Source organism: Haliaeetus albicilla, chromosome 18 (genome assembly GCF_947461875.1).
Source record: "Haliaeetus albicilla chromosome 18, bHalAlb1.1, whole genome shotgun sequence".
Lineage (NCBI taxonomy): Eukaryota > Metazoa > Chordata > Aves > Accipitriformes > Accipitridae > Haliaeetus > Haliaeetus albicilla.
Window position 1 is genome coordinate 30,084,080 of NC_091500.1, and position 17,182 is coordinate 30,101,261.

Here is a 17,182-nt window from a genome sequence, read left to right on the forward strand (position 1 = left end):
ACAAAATAGCCTTCCCTGAGCAAGGGCTGCTCACTAACAGTGACGCTCCAGCTCCTGGTGCAGGGATGCACCTCACAGCTCGTTTTATTTAACAGAGAATCATAACAGGCGCACAAAAAGAGAAAAGATACCTTACTTTTTTTTTCCTCAGATCTTTACTTGCAGTAAAAGATAGAAAAAGGTAGTAAATGAACTTGGTATAAAACACACAGAGGGGAGAGAGAGAGGGTACAAACCAGCCTACAAAGAACACAACCTGGTGGGAGCAAGGGGTGAAAGGGAGAAATTTTGTACAAAACTACTGCTTACAGGTAGAGAAAAATGTATAAAATATCCCTCCCTATCTGGAGACAAAAATACAAAAGTGGACATTATTTCATTCTTTACTTATACTTAAAAAGGTTATGTACACGAGAGAAAAGAAGCAGGTTCAGCGGCTTGGGAAGCTTGTCAAACACTCACCGCTTCCTCCCACATCGCACTTGAGAATAAATTAAAACAGTTGAAAGCATCAGCACAGCCCCATCCAAGACCATCCGAGGAGCCCAGAGGAATGAGGCGCTGGGGGTAAAATGTTCAGAAGCATCAGGGCATCCCCAAAAATCCCATTTTTGGAAGGGTTTAAGTGCTTCTGAATATTTTACTTCTTCCCCCGTGACAGATGGGGATGCAGCTCGTCCTCAAGGCTCCTGGGAGTCACACACTGAACGTACTCGCAGATACCTTTGGAAGCACTTCTCAAGTTGACTATGGTGCCTGCCTTCAATGCAACCTTTGACCTTGCGTCAGCCTTCATCCCCAGGCAAAACATGTGCAAAATATCACGGAGAGAGAGGAGCAATTCATTCCGCTCAGCTGGGGCCCTCCGCACAAGGACAAAGGTGGCAAGAAGCCGCGGCCCCAGCTCCTGCGAGAAGGCAAAGCCAGGGCAGGAAAAAAAAAAAAAACAAAAACCAAAAAAAAACCCAACAAACCCAACGCACACGCAGACTTTGTTCTTTGTCACTCCGGAAAAAAACATTTGGAAATATATACAAAGCAATTGGATGGCGCATCAGCTCTACTCTACAGTTTTGTACCTGAATTTCCATAAACGGTTGATGCTAAAGAACTGGGAGACCAATTCCTCGGGAAGAAAAATGACTCTGCAAAAGTGGCGTTTAACAAACAAGTTACTTTCAGAGATCCCCCCGCTCCTGCCTGCCAGCCTCGAGGGATGCCCGACCTGCCTCCAGCCCCCTGCCCAGCTCTCCAAAGCCCACAGCCAGGCTGTCCTGAGAACCGAGCGTGCCAGGTTATAATCTTAGGATAGGTGATCAGGGACAGAGTTTGTGATGGGTGAGAAAATGCTGGCTTTGAGGACAGAGGAGTGATAATACAGGAGAGGAGGACACATCAAAAACATTCCTCTACAAGCAAACCCTCCCTACATCCACCCCCAAATAGGCCACTCGACTTACAGCTCTCCCAGTGCACAGAGCATCCAGAACCATGTAAGTGCCTTCCCCTCCCCTGAAATCCAGCCTCCCCACCCCACATCACGCCATCAGCTCAGCAAAGCTGGCAGCAAGAGCTGCAAAAAAGCAGAAAAATAAAAAGTTCCTTGAATGTCCAAAGCTGCCCCCTCAAGTCTCAGCACCTGAAATTGCTTGTAAAAATAGGTCTTGAAATACACAAAAAAAGAAAAAAAAAAAAAAAAGAGAAAAAAAAAAGGCAAGTGTGCTTCTGAACATTTCTATTGCGCATTGGTCCGTGAATGGTGTTTATCAAAAATATGATACAGAGTTCATTTGCTGTGTCTTTGACTGAAGCCCTGGGCAGGTCCACACCTGCCACGGCTCAGGCTGCTGAGCAGGGCAAATCTGGGCACTTCTGATACAATCTCGCAAGGAAGCGGCTTTTGGCGCAACATCATCATAACAGCTTGCGATGAAGGATTTCCCAGGCCATTCGCTTTCGGAAATAGGGCATGTGTTGCTTTGGGTGGGGGGAAAGAGAGAGAAGAGAGAGAAAACATACATCAGCATGTCGTTCACTGCTGGACCACGCATTGAGCAGCCATTCTCCTGGGTGCAGCTTTTTAAGTGGTGCCTTTCTTGGGGGAAAATTTACTTTCTGATTATTGAAAACAGGACAGCGGATGAGATCTAGGTAATAATGTAACTCTGACTATATTCTCTAATAATTAGAAGTAAAATATTCACGCATGGGATATTCCATGGAGGCCGACAATGTTAACTAACGCTGAAGTTCCCTGGGATTCCGGCCACAACACCCCACTTTCATTACCATTGTGAGTGGGTCCCATTATGGGTTTGTGAGCGTTCCCCAGCTGCATTGGTGACATGCCCCAAGGATTTGGGTACAACAGCATGGATTTGGGTATAACAAAAGACCCAAGGATGGCTTTAGAGGAACAAATTTGCCCCAGTGCCTTGTGTCAGCTCTACTCCAAGGAGCAGTAGTACAACCCCCACGCACACGGGGGGCACTTTAAACCCACAGAGAAGGAGGCAAAGGGCATTTGGAAAAATCAGAATATGCAGAAGTAGGTGCCACATGCCTGTCTCCCCAAGAAAAGGGGCATGCCAGGGTGGGGTTTACCTGAGTGAAGTTGATGGGCTTGTCTTTGGTAATGCAGTCAGCGTATTTGCAGGCAAACATCCCGCAGTCGCTGCCATTCATCTGCTGTGGGATCTCCTTTAGTGGAAGTACACAAAACCAAATGTCATTTCCAGAGGAGCCAGCCCCAACACACTCACTTCTAAGGATGAAGAGCTCCCAGTGAAGGACCTCTCTCAAATGAGTCCTGACAAGGCAGCTCTGCATGGATGGGCGAATGCCACTGTGAGCAAGGGGAGATGAAGAAAAGAGGGTGGGCAGCAGGAATTGAGATGGCACTGGGGCACTCCTGGCTCAATAAAGCCTCCCTACTTCCATGTAGGGCTGGCTGGGAATCTGCAGTAAAGCAGCCTGGCACTGAAGATCTGGGATTTGTTCACCCCCTAGAGTCACCACAAGAACGTATCCCGTGCTTCTGGCTCAAGAACAAACCCAAGGACCAAGAGAGATCCCTTCTCCAAACCCCTGACTGCACAAACCTACCTGACTCTTCTTACTCAGCAACGACCAGCCATTAGTGTCAAACTCTTTCCTTTTCTTGTCAAGACTTTCCTGTTTTAAGTATTGCCTGTAGGAATAAGAGAAAAAAGAAAGCTTACTTAGGGGAACAGGGGAAACCAGCCAGTACACTATATGTCAGTTTACCCAAGATGTCCTCTGCCATGTTTGCAGAATTAATGCAAAATTGAAGTCCAATATTTTTGTCTCAGTATTGGCCATTTTAAAAAGGGCTCTATAGACCTGGGCTTTGAGGCGTTCAAAAGAAGGACCAAGCAGAACTTAAAAACTCATCCAAGAAAACTATCTGCCAAGCAAAGTCAAAACCACAAATAAACCAGTGAGAACAAATCTAATTCATCAGAGAGTGACTCACGGCAGAGAAAAGCTCAGCAGCCACAGGGCTGCCTCAACAGGCTCCTGCAAGCAGAGTGTTATACTTGAGGGGAGACTGGAGACCTGAACTCCATCTCCAACTGTGTCCTGTGAACTGGTGCCTCTAGTCTTTTGAGGATCTTACTTAACAGGAAGGTAGACAGAAGCAAATTTGCCACAAGCCTAACATCATCCCAGCAGCTCTGGAACAATCACCCTGTGTGTAAAGCGTCAAAAACACCACCACGAAGCTCCTCTCCAGACCAGTGGTGGGTTCAGCTTGCTGGCGGGTGTTCTCCTGGAGCTCTTCTCCCAGGTTTCCCCCTCCACTCCCAATTTGATTTCTTCTTACCACAGCAGAAGAGAGATGGCAAGTACTTTCAAGGAGAGGCAAACTAGGGAAGATGACCTGATTTTTCTCAAATAAGGTCCGAGGCTTGGGGATAGAGGGGAGGCAGCCCTGGGAAGCGCCACACCAGTCCTCTCCGAGATGCTTTTATAGGGATCAAGTCAACCAGGGAGCAAAAGTGGGAGAAGTAGCCAGCCATGGCGGGTGTGGGATGTCAAATACTTTTCACAAGCCTTCAGCAGAGGGAGAAGTGCCGCAGAGCCAGTCCCATTCCAGTTCCTAGAACTGGAGAACAAGGAAAGCTCACAGGTACTGGCCCATCTCCTCTGCCCAAAGAGGCTTCCACCAGTTTGGCCTAAATTATACCACTGGAAGAATAGAAAATAAGGGTTTTTTTTCCTGCCTCCTTGAAAAAGTTTAGAAACTCTACGAAGACCATGCCCTAAGCATGCCCAAGCAACTGCCAGGCATTCTGCTTTGCAGACATGAACACCATGAACCATTCCCTTCACTGAGAAGTATGGAAAGGGAGCTCAGGAAGGACACAGACACAAAGGTAGACTAGAGGGAGCCCAAAGAGACAGGGTGATAGGCCCAAGACATTCTTAATGGCCGTAAAGAAGCCCCTCTCTGTTGGCTGCCAACATAATTAAGTGATACTCAGCTTTGCAGAAACCTTTTGCTCATCTTGGTTACCAAAAGGACTTGGAAGATCTACAGAAACCATCTCCTGCACATTTGGCATCTTCTCAAAACAGCCTGAGGAGCCTTCTCACTGTCATGGCTGTGATCAGAAAGTTTGGAAAGGAAAAGCAAGGGATTAGATGCTGCTGGCTCGAACGGAGGGGTCAAGAGAGCATCTGGCGCAGAGAGAGAGGCAGGTTTGGCCGCCAACGCGGAGAGATGTGCCATCTTTCGGAAATCTGATCCACAAAGACTTGGCTAAATCGCATCTTACTGTTAGTAAACGCCAAAAATGCGATGGGAGAAGGGGGTGATGCAACCCGCAGACAAGGTCAAAAGATGTAGGGTCACACTTGGTGTCCTGGTGCCAGTCGGAACTTTTCTCTGTCATAACTTTAAAAAACTGTTCAAGAAAACTCTCCTGGGCTGAGGAGTCCCTGAAACACCCAGGGGCCGCTGAACCAAGTACTCAAAGTGGCAGCAGAACCACCCAGCTGCCTCTGGACATGGAGACAGCCCCATCCTAGCGACTGAATCCCTAGAAAGCAGCCAGAAATAAGTTTTGCTGGATCTAAGAGTGTCAAGGAGGGAAGTCTCCCTCCTGGCAGTCCCTCAAGACCAGATCAGGTCCAGACAAGCATTTTCTATCAGCCTTCATTAGCTGGACACACACTCCCAGCCCAGTTCCCCAGCACAGGGTCTGCTGGCTGCCAGCAACTGCTGTAATTGCTCTTGGGAAGCTCTCTGCTTGGCTGCTTTGACTCGGCTGCAGTTTGGACAAGACAAGATCAGCAGGGGGTAAATCTCAGGAAAAAAACAACAACAAAAAAAAACCCTTTCACTGAGCATGAGAAGTCTCCATATCTCATCTCCAAAAATAAAACCTAATGGATGCATGAAAAAACTCCTTGCAACAAGTTCAAAATAAGGGTGAACTGACCCTCCAGCACGGTGGCTGGAAGAAGGGAGTAGACTATCTGCATCACAATAAAAACACGGTGAAAACATTAATTAATTACCAGCCTCATTTCAATTGCACTAAAAAAAAAAAAAATCCTGGCAATTACTGCCTACTACAGAACCCACTTGAATCCTCAGCTAAAAAAAGAGCAGCAGCACATGGCCCACTGTTCTGCACATTAAAGACAGAGAGTGAGGCTGTGCAGATAAATAAAAGGATGCATCACACGAGGAACCGGGACGAGCCTCCAAGCAACGTCTCCACATGGACCGGGTCTGCACATATGGAGTGGGGGCGGAGAGAGGATCCGAGTGCGAGACTCGTCTGGCAGACAGGGAAGAAACCAGTGAAGTTTAAATGGTGCTGGAGATTCAGCAAATAAAGCAATCAGGTGGCTTCAGCACATCCAGTTTTATCTGCAACTACCACAAGCCACAGCTGCAATGCTGACACATGCACAGCAGCCAGGAAATTCTGAGCTGTCTTCTAGAAGAGTGAGGAAATAACCCACTATGCACAGTTCACATTAACTGTGACCATCACCTGTGTGGTTTCCTAAAAGCAGCCTCCAGCAATCTAGCTTGCGCACAGAGATCAGTGAACATCAGACACATCATGTAAGAAATACAGCACCGGTCATGCCTAGAAAGCAGCCTGAACCACCTTTTTAGGAGGGGACTGAAAGAAAATGCCTTGACTTCAAATCGCGAGACAGCTTTGGGAGGCAGAACTTATTTAATGAACTATGTCAGGACCTCGAGGAGAAAAAGGTTGACACAGAATTTTTAAGCAGAATTACAAGCCAAATCAAAACCCAACATGCCTGAGATGCCCCATCTAATACTGCAGGCTCTTAATCTCATTTTCCTAAATCTGAAAATGGATTTTTGCCCTCTACAGTGCTTACACACACACACAAAAACGTGACCAGGTGCCTTAGGGAATTGTTGAAATCAACTCCACAGCATACTGCTAAATGTCCAAGAGCCTTGAAGTAAAGGGCATGTAAAGGTAAGCATTTCAAGCGCTGCTGCTAGCAGGAGATAAGAAGATTTCACAGGCACGAGTCGCTTTGTGCACTCTATCCCCTAAGATTTCCTCCAGCCTTGGTACACTAGAATCAAGTTTTTAACTAATTTTAACAGGCTGGTTTATGTCTGCTCCAAAACACAGACCCTTTCAGCACAGCTGAGATACCGAGCACTGTGTTTCCCAAGCAGAAACCCCCCAAAACAGAGGCAGCTTTCTTAAAACCCTCTCCAGGTCTCACACTCAAGTTGCATGAAAGCCCAGATGCTGAAACAAAGCACAGCAGCCACCAAACCATGACCATCCGTGGTCCCTACTCATTCCTAGTCTGGCCACATGGCCCTTGTATTTAATCAGTTACCTTCCCTGTGCCTCAGTTTCCCTCCTCTGTAAAGTCTGGCTAATGGCACAACACTCACCACCTTTAGGAAGCTCTAAAGATTGAAAGCATGAAAGGGTCACTAACCATGAATAGGACCTCCGTCCCTTCTTCCCGGTGTGATCCTCCCACTGCATTCAACCAATAAAAGCCTCCTAAAAGGAAACAGAGGGAAAACAATTACGTCCAGGGCAACAGTGACCTGAAATCCCGGCTCTCTACCACTCACCCTGCGTGGCCGAAGCACTTTGTATCCTCTGGTACTCTCTACCAGCAGTTTGGGGACCTGCTTCTTTGTCCCAGACCCCTAAACGAACCATGGGCAGGACTCCTGGGTCCCCCTCTCACCTCCCAGGTGCTTCACTTCATCAGACATCCATGCCTTCTTCCTTGGAATCAAAGAAATTCAGGCTGAAAGGAACTGATTTCACCCAGACCATCCCTGCCCTAAGGCAGGCCAGCTCTGCTTGCACCATTCTTGAACACAGAGACAGAAGCCACACTGCGAAGGTAAGAGATGCTGCCCTGAGCCATTTCCAAAGATTTTATACTCTTCCTTTCCCTTTCCTCCCTTTAGGCCAACATAACAGAACAGTGTGGAAAAGGGAAACAGCTATTTTTACAGTTATTTAAGTGAACCCAGTGCACGCAGACTGCAAAGCACCTGAACTGGAAAACGAAGGTGCTAAACGGACTGGAAATGGCATTTGTCTGCTGTCTGTCTTTATCATTATTCACATTCCTTGACTGAATGAGTGACGCCTCCGCTGACATACTCAATCTCATGCCAGAAGACTCAGGATCAGATTCCCAAGTCAGCGTTGGAGCAAAGCTGAGACAAGAAACAGAACCGACGGCCGACCCAGGGTCAACATCGGAACGACAGAGGAGCTGGTGACTGTGTTTCATAAATCACTTTGCAATCTGATTTGTATCAAGCCTGACAGCCCTACGTGACTACAGACCTTCAAAAAGAGGGGGTTTTTTTCACCCCTGCCCAGAGAGTAGCTCATTTTTAATTGCACTCCATTCAGGAGCAGCTTCCAAATATGGGAAAACAGTTCTGGATTTTACATGCAAGCACCTCTCTTCTACAAGGGCTCAGAGTAGACAGCCAGCTCCGCTCCCTCCTGGAGCACCCCTCAGGATGGGAAAACCAAGACCTCCTCTGCAGTCTGAACCCAGGAAGAACAACTTTCACCCAGCTCTGGTTTGGAGGCATGGTACGGCACGTAACGCCTTGCTGGAACTCAGTACAGAAGAGATCCGTGCAAACCTTTATCCACAGCCTGATGCAAGAGACACTCCCGCACCCTACGTATACCATCGCACTCTCCAGAATCTCCCTCTCGAAACAAAGGGCCAAGCTACTGAGGTGATCTTTGCCACAGGCAGGAGAAGCTCCCACCTGGAGGAAGGGGCCAGGAGATGCCATTTCTTCAAGCGGCTGCAGGACAAGGGAAGGACCCCTATCCCTCAGGGTCCAAGAAGCCATTTTCCTCCTAAAGATGATGCTCAAGATGACTCTGTAAGACTGGTAAAGCCTGATGTCCTTAACAGAACGGGTCTGAAACCTGTCTATACCCACAAAGGCAACACCAGTCTCACTGACAGATCTTCTGGGAAGAGATGAAGACAAGCCATCAGCACAGGACTCTCTCGCAGACCAGCTTTGTAAGCATGGACTGTGTCAGCAACGCGTGGTGAAACACAAAGCATGAAAACCAGGATGTTCCTCTGAATCCTCCTTTCAGGACCCAGAAAGGGACTGTCCCCATGGAAGGGCTGTTGCTTCCAGAGCAAGATAAGAAGCTGTCTGATTTTGAAACAGGCACAACTCGAATAAGTGTTACTCACAACAGTATCCTGCAGGCTTCGCTGTTTATTCCACCCATGGAGTCATAATAGGTGATGGTTTTTTTCCTGAAGTCTACAACCTACACGAAGAGAGATTTGTTAATAATGCACAACACAAGGAGCTCATCGCTTTGCCAGGACACACACTCTGCCAATAGAAAGAAGTTAAGTTTAGACCATTTCACAGCAGAGAAGGATTTCAGAGAACTTCTAACACCCTTGGTACAGCCCTCCCCAAAACCCCCCCTTGCTGCTGTGTTATTTAACCACTTGAATCTCTAAATCAGGCTCTCCTCAGAGCACCCCAGTAAAACACAAGAGCACTCTGTTATCCTTATTGTTAAAGCCACAGACAGATAAGTTTACAGAGGCTTTGCTCCACCTGACATGTGCATAACTAAGCAGTTCAAGACATGAGTCCCCCAGGTGGTTTTTCTGGGGCCCCATGCCCCATTTCCACACCACCGCCCGCCTGCGTGAGCACCGCCTTTCTGGGCAGCTTAACAATCCAAGAAGGAGGTTCGAGCTAAGGAGGCTGACACAGGCTTAAAAGCCACGCGCGATCTCTTACTGCACAGGTGCCAGCAGCCAAGAGAAGGGACGAAACAAATCAGGGGCAGGAGGTAGAGAAAGCTGTGCAGTATCTGTCATCTAAATCTCTCTAAAACAATCCTGTGGCAATATCTCTAAAGGTGAGTTTGTGGGAATGTGGAAATGAGATCTTTCTCCAGAGAATAAGCTAGCCTAATGTGACCTTCGCAGCTGTCTATTTTTTCTTTAAAGACTAGAAATGCACCAGAAAGTTGCAGCTATCTTTTTACTCACTCTAGAGTTTGATTTTAGCCACAAACACAAATTTCCCCCCTCCATGCACAAACACCTGACAACTGCATCGCTTAAGAGCCATGAAATTTTAGCCTCAACCACAGGTGAAATTATAGGACGACCTGCTCCAGCTATGCTCTACTGTGAATAACTAAAGCACTCACTGCTAGGCACCAGTGCACTCCCAGATGAATAGGCACCAAGAGGAGATCCACAGAGAAGATATCCACTTTTTTAGTCCACCGTTTCACAGCTTGGTACCCTGCTGTTTTTAATTTGGTAAAGAAGAAAGTATTGAACGCATGAACTGCCGGCAAACCCTTCTCTTTGCTCCGCTCCATCAGCAAATTCATGTAGAAATTAATTATCTGGGAAAGAAAAAGCATCCAGGACGTGTTAGAGTGTTGACACTTCTGCATAAGGTGCTCTGTCCCTGTGCAAAATTAGGTAAGAAATTGTTTTTGCCTCCACCTGTCCCTCTGAAGACCTGTCCCCGGGGGGATTTACAACAGCTCAACAGCCTTAAAACCTTCAAAAAATCCAGAAAGACTTAGGAAAGCTGTCTTCTATGTTTAAGATTTACTTTTTTTTTTCCCCCTGATCACGTCCACGGGCAGTCCCACTCCTCCCAATATTATTATTTCTTCAAGTGCCTGGTCTACACAGGGGTTTCTCCACAGATAAACTGCTCCAGAGCGTGAACCACAGCCCACACCTACTACTCACTCTCTGACCTCTTTCAGCATGGAGAAGGCAGACACATTTGTTCACTTCAACCTACTTTAAATTGCCAAAGAAAAATGTCTTAACAGTCCAAGGTAGATGCCTCACCTCATCATTGAGCCAGTTCAGATTATTGAGGGTTTGAATGTCTTTTCGAGTGATTGTTAACCGAAAAGCTTCACTGAGGACCTCATCCTGGTTCCCACCTCGGAATACATTCTTTATTTCTTTTTCCATTTCCTACAGGGAGGACACAGACAGCATTAGAGGGAGAGTTCCTGCTCTTCCCGTCACAAAGACTGGATTCAAACCCAGGTTTATTCTTTGCTCCTTGAAGGATAAACTCGCTACAAAATGTACATGGCAAAAAGGAACAGCTACCTGTTTCCATGCGCAGATATCAGGAAATCACATTCGTATTTAGATCTTTTACGCACACAAGCACCTGTTTGCGTACACTAGATCCAAGCAGACTTACCTCAGTGATTTCAGGGAACTCCTCTTCACCGTCAGCTGACTTCGCATCTTCCTTCTCTTCTGGGACCACCGTGACAGGGATTTCCTTCTCAAGGGGTACTCGAAGATTTAAATCCACCAGATCCTGCACTGAGTGTTCTTGTTCCTGCAACCGCTGAAGGAAAGACCTTTAAATTAGGTGGTGTCCAAAGGAGTCACCTCCCCAGGGCTTGCGAGGGAGCTACATGGGGCCCATTCTTCCAGGAGATCCAGAAAGAGACATGGAGGGTGAGCATTTATCCCGGCCACGGCACTACCAAAAGCTCTGCCATGGGAAGAGGAAAGAACAAAGACACCAGACTACAAAGGAGGAGATTTTTGTCATTTTTCCATTTCCAATTTGCTTTCTATTCTGTGGTTTAACATTCGGACTTGCAAAGACTGTTCTTTCAGTAACTGCTCTCTGTTACCTGGCTTTGCAGCTGCAAGGCCAGTGCTTTCTGCTCTTCAATTTGCCGCCACCTCTCCCGAGCTCGTGAGTCATAGACGCTGGTCCTGAAAAGCACAGTTTATGTGAACAAATCAGTGGTTTATTTCTACACACAAACACTCACAACAGGAAAACACAGCAGGAAACATGTACTTACAGTTCTTTGATCCACAGTTCTGCCTGGAAGAATGGGAGGCTAGAAAGGGGAAGAAAGGACAGGTGTAAGCGTCCTCCTTCACATGGAAAGTAATTGCCTGAGAAGTGATTTTTAAGTATTATCTGAGGACAGCCTTACTGCTAGACCGATAGTAAGAGCTACAGACAGATCTGCCAATGATTTGCAGCCAGGTCTCAAGAAAGAGGTTTGATGCATCACACTCAAGTTCCTGTAACTACAGCAAACCGCTCTGTCTTCACGAGACATTCAGAAAGCCACTGGTTACCTCCTACTCTGCATTCTCACCTCTCTGTGGAATTAAAAAAGCTAGTGTAACCCACCCTTTCATCCAGACACCATTTTACAGCCTCTTACCTTGGTGCTGGCGTTCTGGAATCCTTTACCTTGAGCAAAATGACAGAGTCCGACCCTAAAGAACGTAAAGTTTGTGAGGATAACAACATTCCATAATTACTACCCATTTCCACAACTGCTGCAGGAGTCCAAATACAGAGGGGGAGGGAAAAATCGTGTTTGCCACATACATTTAAGTTGATTACCAGGTTTTGAGGCTTCATTTTGGGTTTGGTTGTTGGTTGGGATTTTTTTTACCTTCAGACTGTGTGTTAGATGCTGGTAGATTTTCTTGCTGATGCTGGGCTGTGGAGTTACTGGACTCAAAGATATTGGAGGGATAGCTGGGGGTGGAGTAGAGAGACGGTTTGTGTGACGGCTGCTCCTGTGCTCTGAGAATGCTGGTTGCTGAACTGGCTGGTGCAATGCTGTGAGCTTCAAACAGCTTTGAGTTCTTGCTGGGAGTTTCTTTCACTATGGTTTTGCTGGAATTTGAACACCTGGACCTAGGAACAACAGAAAGTAAGCTCCCAGCAAATACATGTGGCGCTGTCAGCTGGGGAAGAGGATTTTACATACTCACAGATGAAAGGGGAATAATGAAGAGGACTTGGACGTAGAAAATTGTTTTCCTGTGACCATCTGAAGCAACTGCCTGTAGATCTCTCGCTCTTCCTCTCGAACAGTCTGCAGGGAAACAACCAGATACATCTAGCCAACATGATTTCAACAAAGACACTGTGAATAGCAAGCAGAAACACATGGAAGTAGAGATTTAATTGGTGGAAGCACATCCAGGGGTCTTCAAGAGTTCAGCCATCAGCCTTGATCAGACCAACCGCAGTTGAAGTCTGAACGTGAGCAGAGCTGAAGCCAGCTTCTGCCTGGCAGAAGGAGCAAATCCAGCACAAGATTGTCAGTCAGAGCCGCCTCAAGCACTTCATGGTGCCCAAAAGAGATCTCCTCAGAAAAATCCACCCACTAAACAGTCTCCCAGCCTTTTCTTTACCTCTTCCGCCGTGCTGATGAACCGTCGGGGAGTCTTCTTGGGGCTAAGCAGGCTGCGGCGACATGGACCACTCCAGGAAGGACTCTGAGCGGGTTTGATTGGAAAAGCTGATGCATGGCAATGGTGGTTTGATTTTCCTACAAAACTGTTGGACGTCCCACTGTGAGGAGAGAAACAAACCCCACTTTTATTGGGCTTTATGCTTGCTTTAACCCGTAATCTCATTCTCCCCCATCCCCAAACCCTGCCAAGAACAAGGCTACCTAACCGTGATCAGAAATTGGTATTTTATTTGCATTTTAAGAACCATCTCAAAGCTGAAGTCTGGCTCTCCATCAGCTTGATCTGAAACCATTCCTGAGGCCTGTGCGGCCAAACAGATGCCACCAGGTGGCACTGCGAGGCCGAGGAGCCACAGCCTGGAAACCCCCGGCCAGACCTTCCCGCCAGATCCACCAGCTCCTGCTTCCATCCACGCACCACAAAATGGCTGAACCTTGACTGGAGACACCACTCTCGGCATTTTTATTTATCGGTAAGGGCAGATCCCCTCCCTCAGCTTGCTTCTCCCCACTCCCACCCTCAGGCTCACCCAACAGCCCATGAAAAAACACATGGGTCGATTTGGCATTTCTCCCATTGAAATAAATTTTCCCTATTTGCAAACAAACGCTGGCCACTATGAGGATCTTCAGGAGCAATAGACTTGACCCGATCTGGAAAAGTCTGAAGCTACATGACTTTATACCAGCTGCAAAAATAGCTCCTGCACCTAGCACCGCAGGCACTAACCAGCACATTTTCATCAGAAAACGACGACAGGTTATTTCTCCCCCAATTTCCCAGTGGTGCAACAATGTTCCTGTTCCCATCACAATACACTGATACACTCAAAACCGGTCTGTTACACCACTATCTTCTATAAGAGACAGGTTCCTCCAGGCTGTGCACTACTTCTACTCTCAAAACCAGTGCTCACAACCTTTGTCTTTGCCACGAGGAGGTTATAAACACCAAAAGGTACCTACAGACCCGGCCAACCTTGACCCATGCAACTATTTCCACCCTGAATTCGTTCTGTATTGATACCAGTGGCTTGTATGGCTAAAATTCCCACCTGAAGCTCCCACAGGACTCTGCAGGGAGGGTTAAAAGCGGAGGGGATCTGTACGCACCTGGGGTTTTTGCGAGCTTCTAGGTAAGAGCCTCGGCTCACCCTCGGCTTCTGTGGCACGGAGCCCAGAGGGGGAATCAAGCCCCTCCACTGCCCGTTGGCACTGGAGCCAAAGGCTCGAGGCTCCCCCACTGCCCGGTAGCTCTCGGGGCAGGGGACTTCTGCAGGCGAGAAACACGGCAGCAGTCAGTAAAGTGCCACATATTCCTCCCCAAGCTGCTTAGGGGAGGGAACAGCCAAAAAACTGACACTCCAGGGCAGAAAACAATGTCTTACCTGGGCTGTAATTGAGAGCGCAGGATGCATTTCCAGCAGGGCAAGCGAAACCACTGATCTTGTTGGGTAAAAACTGTGTGAGAAGATCGCAGCTTTTTGTTAGAAGAAAGCACAGCTCAATCTTAAACCCCAGGTGCAGTAAAACTACAGGGTGGGACGCGACACATTACAGCTCCTCCCCAATCACATCGTTATAAATTAACGATTACTGAAGTAGACTGGTGTAATAACACACCGGTGCTGGTCTGACAATGCAGCCAAAGTGTCACTCGCTCTCCCGTCCTCTCCTAAAATCCACTCTGCCGGTGTGATGGCAGTTTTAATGAGAGAAAAACCAAATGCTGATTTCATCTTGTTACAGGGCAAAAATTATCAGCTTCACAGCAACGCTGGCAACTCGTCGAGACACAACTGCAGCGTCAAGATACGTGCACGCACTTGCCGAGGCCGTAAGCCGAGCACACCCACGCGCGGGTTTACCATCCACAGGCAGATTCCACACGTGATTTCCATTTTATACGCTCGCCAGTAACTAACAGCGCAAGCGGGGCTCTCGCAGCGCAGAAGTGCTGGGCGTTACCGAGATGGGGCTATCAAAACCACCTGGGAGGTTTTGAACTCAAGGCTCAGGGGATGCTGTGCAGATAGACCCTGCCCACTGGCGCCTCCGACCCACAGGGACACCAAAGGAAGGGCGAAAGGGGGCCAGAGAAGCCACTAGCCCCCAAAACCACATGTGCCCCCCCCAGGCAGCGATCCGGGGGGGGGAGCTCGCCGCAGCAACGCCGGGGCCCGGGGAGCGCAGGCGAGGATCAGCCGGCCTCCGCACCTTGCTGTCCGGCTGAGAGAGCGGATCCCGCAGGCTGGCTCTCGAGGGCAGGGGAAAGGCCTTGAACACGGAGCCGTGGTTGGCCCGCGCCGCATCCCGGGCCTCCATCCTCATGGGCTCCACCACCGCATCTGAGGAAGAAGAGCCCCCGTCAGCCCCCCAGAGACGGCTGAGGAGAAGCGGCGGAGCAGTCTCTCTCCCGAGGGGCCGGGCCGGCTCGGAGAGCGGCGGACGGGCGCGGACGACTCCGATTTTCCTTCTAAAAACAAAGATAACGAGAAAAACGTCAGGGAAAGGCACGGCCCCACCGGTCAGCGCCCGAGACGGGCTGGCGGCAGCCCCGGGGATCCCGCCGGGCCGAGGGAGCGGCTGGCGGTACCGGTCGAGGCCTCCCGCCGTTTACCCCTGTGGCGGTACCGCCGGCCCGCAGCCGCCGGCCGGGGCAGGCCGAGGCTGAGGCCCGCCGCCGCCGCTACCCGCCCCCCCCGCACCGGCCCGGCCGCCGTACCGGAAGCGGAAGCGTCCCGAGAGCGCGCGCGCCTTTCCCGGGCTCGGTAGCGGCTGCCGGCAACGAGGCGGACGGAAGCGGAACTCGACGCCGGGCACGGCGGCGCCGGAAGTGACGATAAGAGAGAGAGGCGGTGGGGAGGGGCGCGGCCCGAGTTGGGCTGGAGAGGCGCATGCGCCGTTTGCGGGTGGAGGAGGAAGAGGAGGGCGCCCCCTGGCGGCGCGGCGGTCCCGGGGCTGGCAGCCCGGGGGGGGGGGGGTCTGTGTCACCCTATAGGGTGTCACCCTAGGGGGCGTGGCGACCCCTATGGGGGGCTGCCACCCTATAGGGTGTCCCCCTGTGCGGAGTGGACCACCCTGTGGGCGTGTCACCCTGGGGGGGGGCAATGTCATGTCACCCTGTAGGGTGTTCACCCTGCGGGGGGGTCACCCTCTAGTGTGTCACCATCACCCTACGGGGGTGTCACCCTACGGGGGGGGCTCACGCTGTGGGGCCGTGTCAGGCTGTGGGGCGTTTCCCCTATGGGACAGTGTCTCGCCATGGGGCAGACGATCCCGTTACAGCTGATCCCGTTACAGGTGATCCCATTACAGGTGATCCCTACAGCCCATCCCATTACAGCCAATCCCATTACAGGTGATCCCTACAGCTGATCCTGTTACAGCCGATCCCATTACAGGTGATCCCTACAGCCCATCCCATTACAGCCAATCCCATTACAGGTGATCCCTACAGCCCATCCCGTTACAGCTGATCCCATTACAGGTGATCCCATTACAGCCGATCCGTACAGCCGATCCTGTTACAGCTGATCCTGTTACAGCCGATCCTGTTACAGCTGATCCCTACAGCCAATCTCGTTACGGGTGACCCCTACAGCCGATCCCGTTACAGCCAATCCCTACAACCCATCCTGTCACAGCCTGTTGCGGCACACCCGATCCTGTTACAGCAGATCCCATTACAGCTTGTCCCTGTGGGCGCACCCGCTACAGCCAATCCTGTTACAGCCCATCCCATTACAGCCAATATTGTTACAGCCGATACCATTACAGCTGGTCCCTACAGCCGATCCCATTACATCCGAACCTGTTACAGCCGATCCCATTACAGCCTGTCCCTTTGGCACTCCCATTACAGCAAATCGATCCCATTACAGCTGATCCCGTTATAGCTGGTCCCCATGGGCGCTCCTGCCACAGCCGATCCCATTACAGCCGATCCCGTTACAGCCGATCCCTACAGCCGATCTTGTTACAGCCGATCCCGTTACAGCCACTCAGGTGACAGCAGCTCTGGTGACAGCGGCGGGCGGGCGATGGTGACCATCCCCGAGCTCTCCCCCGAGACCTCCCGGCTCCTCATCTCGGCCGCACTCTCCCTCGCCGCCATCCTCCTCTTCCTCACCTTCCTCCCCCCTGCCCCAAGGGGGGGACACCCGCCAGGTCAGTGCCTGCTGGTATCAGCAGGGAGGGCAGACTGGTACCACTAAAGACAGCACACTGGCAGGGCATACAGACTGGTGCCAGCAAGGAGGGTAGACTGGCACCAGTAAGGAGGACAGACTGGTACCGGTACAGAAGACACACTGGCATCAGCAGGGAATACAGACTGGAACCAGTAAGGA

The 17,182-nt window shown here is 49.9% G+C and overlaps 1 protein-coding gene across 6 annotated transcripts; it reads right to left on the minus strand.

The window, feature by feature from the left end:
* Positions 1–1,676: 1,676 nt before the first annotated feature.
* Positions 1,677–15,684, minus strand: SENP1 (SUMO specific peptidase 1). Of its 6 annotated transcripts, none has more exons than XM_069806359.1 (17): positions 15,427–15,519; positions 15,048–15,306; positions 14,219–14,291; positions 13,944–14,103; positions 12,769–12,928; positions 12,343–12,446; positions 12,018–12,265; positions 11,781–11,835; positions 11,406–11,444; positions 11,229–11,313; positions 10,781–10,933; positions 10,411–10,542; positions 9,744–9,947; positions 8,755–8,834; positions 3,106–3,190; positions 2,605–2,700; positions 1,677–1,977 (listed from the first exon to the last, which is right to left on the minus strand). In XM_069806359.1, exons 2-17 carry the CDS (start codon positions 15,159–15,161, stop codon positions 1,915–1,917), a joined length of 1,851 nt encoding a protein of 616 aa, XP_069662460.1. In that variant the 5' UTR covers positions 15,162–15,306; positions 15,427–15,519; the 3' UTR covers positions 1,677–1,914. The 6 variants fall into 6 exon arrangements, 4 of the variants coding, with proteins under 4 accessions (XP_069662460.1, XP_069662462.1, XP_069662459.1 ...); XR_011328671.1 differs by lacking the exon at positions 1,677–1,977 and adding an exon at positions 6,985–7,052 and having other exon boundaries at positions 2,555–2,700; positions 15,427–15,521; XM_069806361.1 differs by lacking the exon at positions 15,427–15,519 and adding an exon at positions 15,556–15,684 and having other exon boundaries at positions 1,677–2,700.
* Between the last annotated feature and the right edge of the window lie 1,498 nt (positions 15,685–17,182).

What these genes read in the sequence shown, in the direction of transcription:
- SENP1 (XM_069806361.1), bottom strand. Translation starts at nt 15,161, where the DNA reads ATGAGGATGGAGGCCCGGGATGCGGCGCGGGCCAACCACGGCTCCGTG. An exon ending in AGTTCCCTGAAATCACTGAG is followed by an intron (nt 10,543 to 10,780) that starts GTAAGTCTGCTT and finishes TCCTCCCTGTAG; the next exon opens with GAAATGGAAAAAGAAATAAA. An exon ending in TGAACTGGCTCAATGATGAG is followed by an intron (nt 9,948 to 10,410) that starts GTGAGGCATCTA and finishes TTTCTTTCCCAG; the next exon opens with ATAATTAATTTCTACATGAA.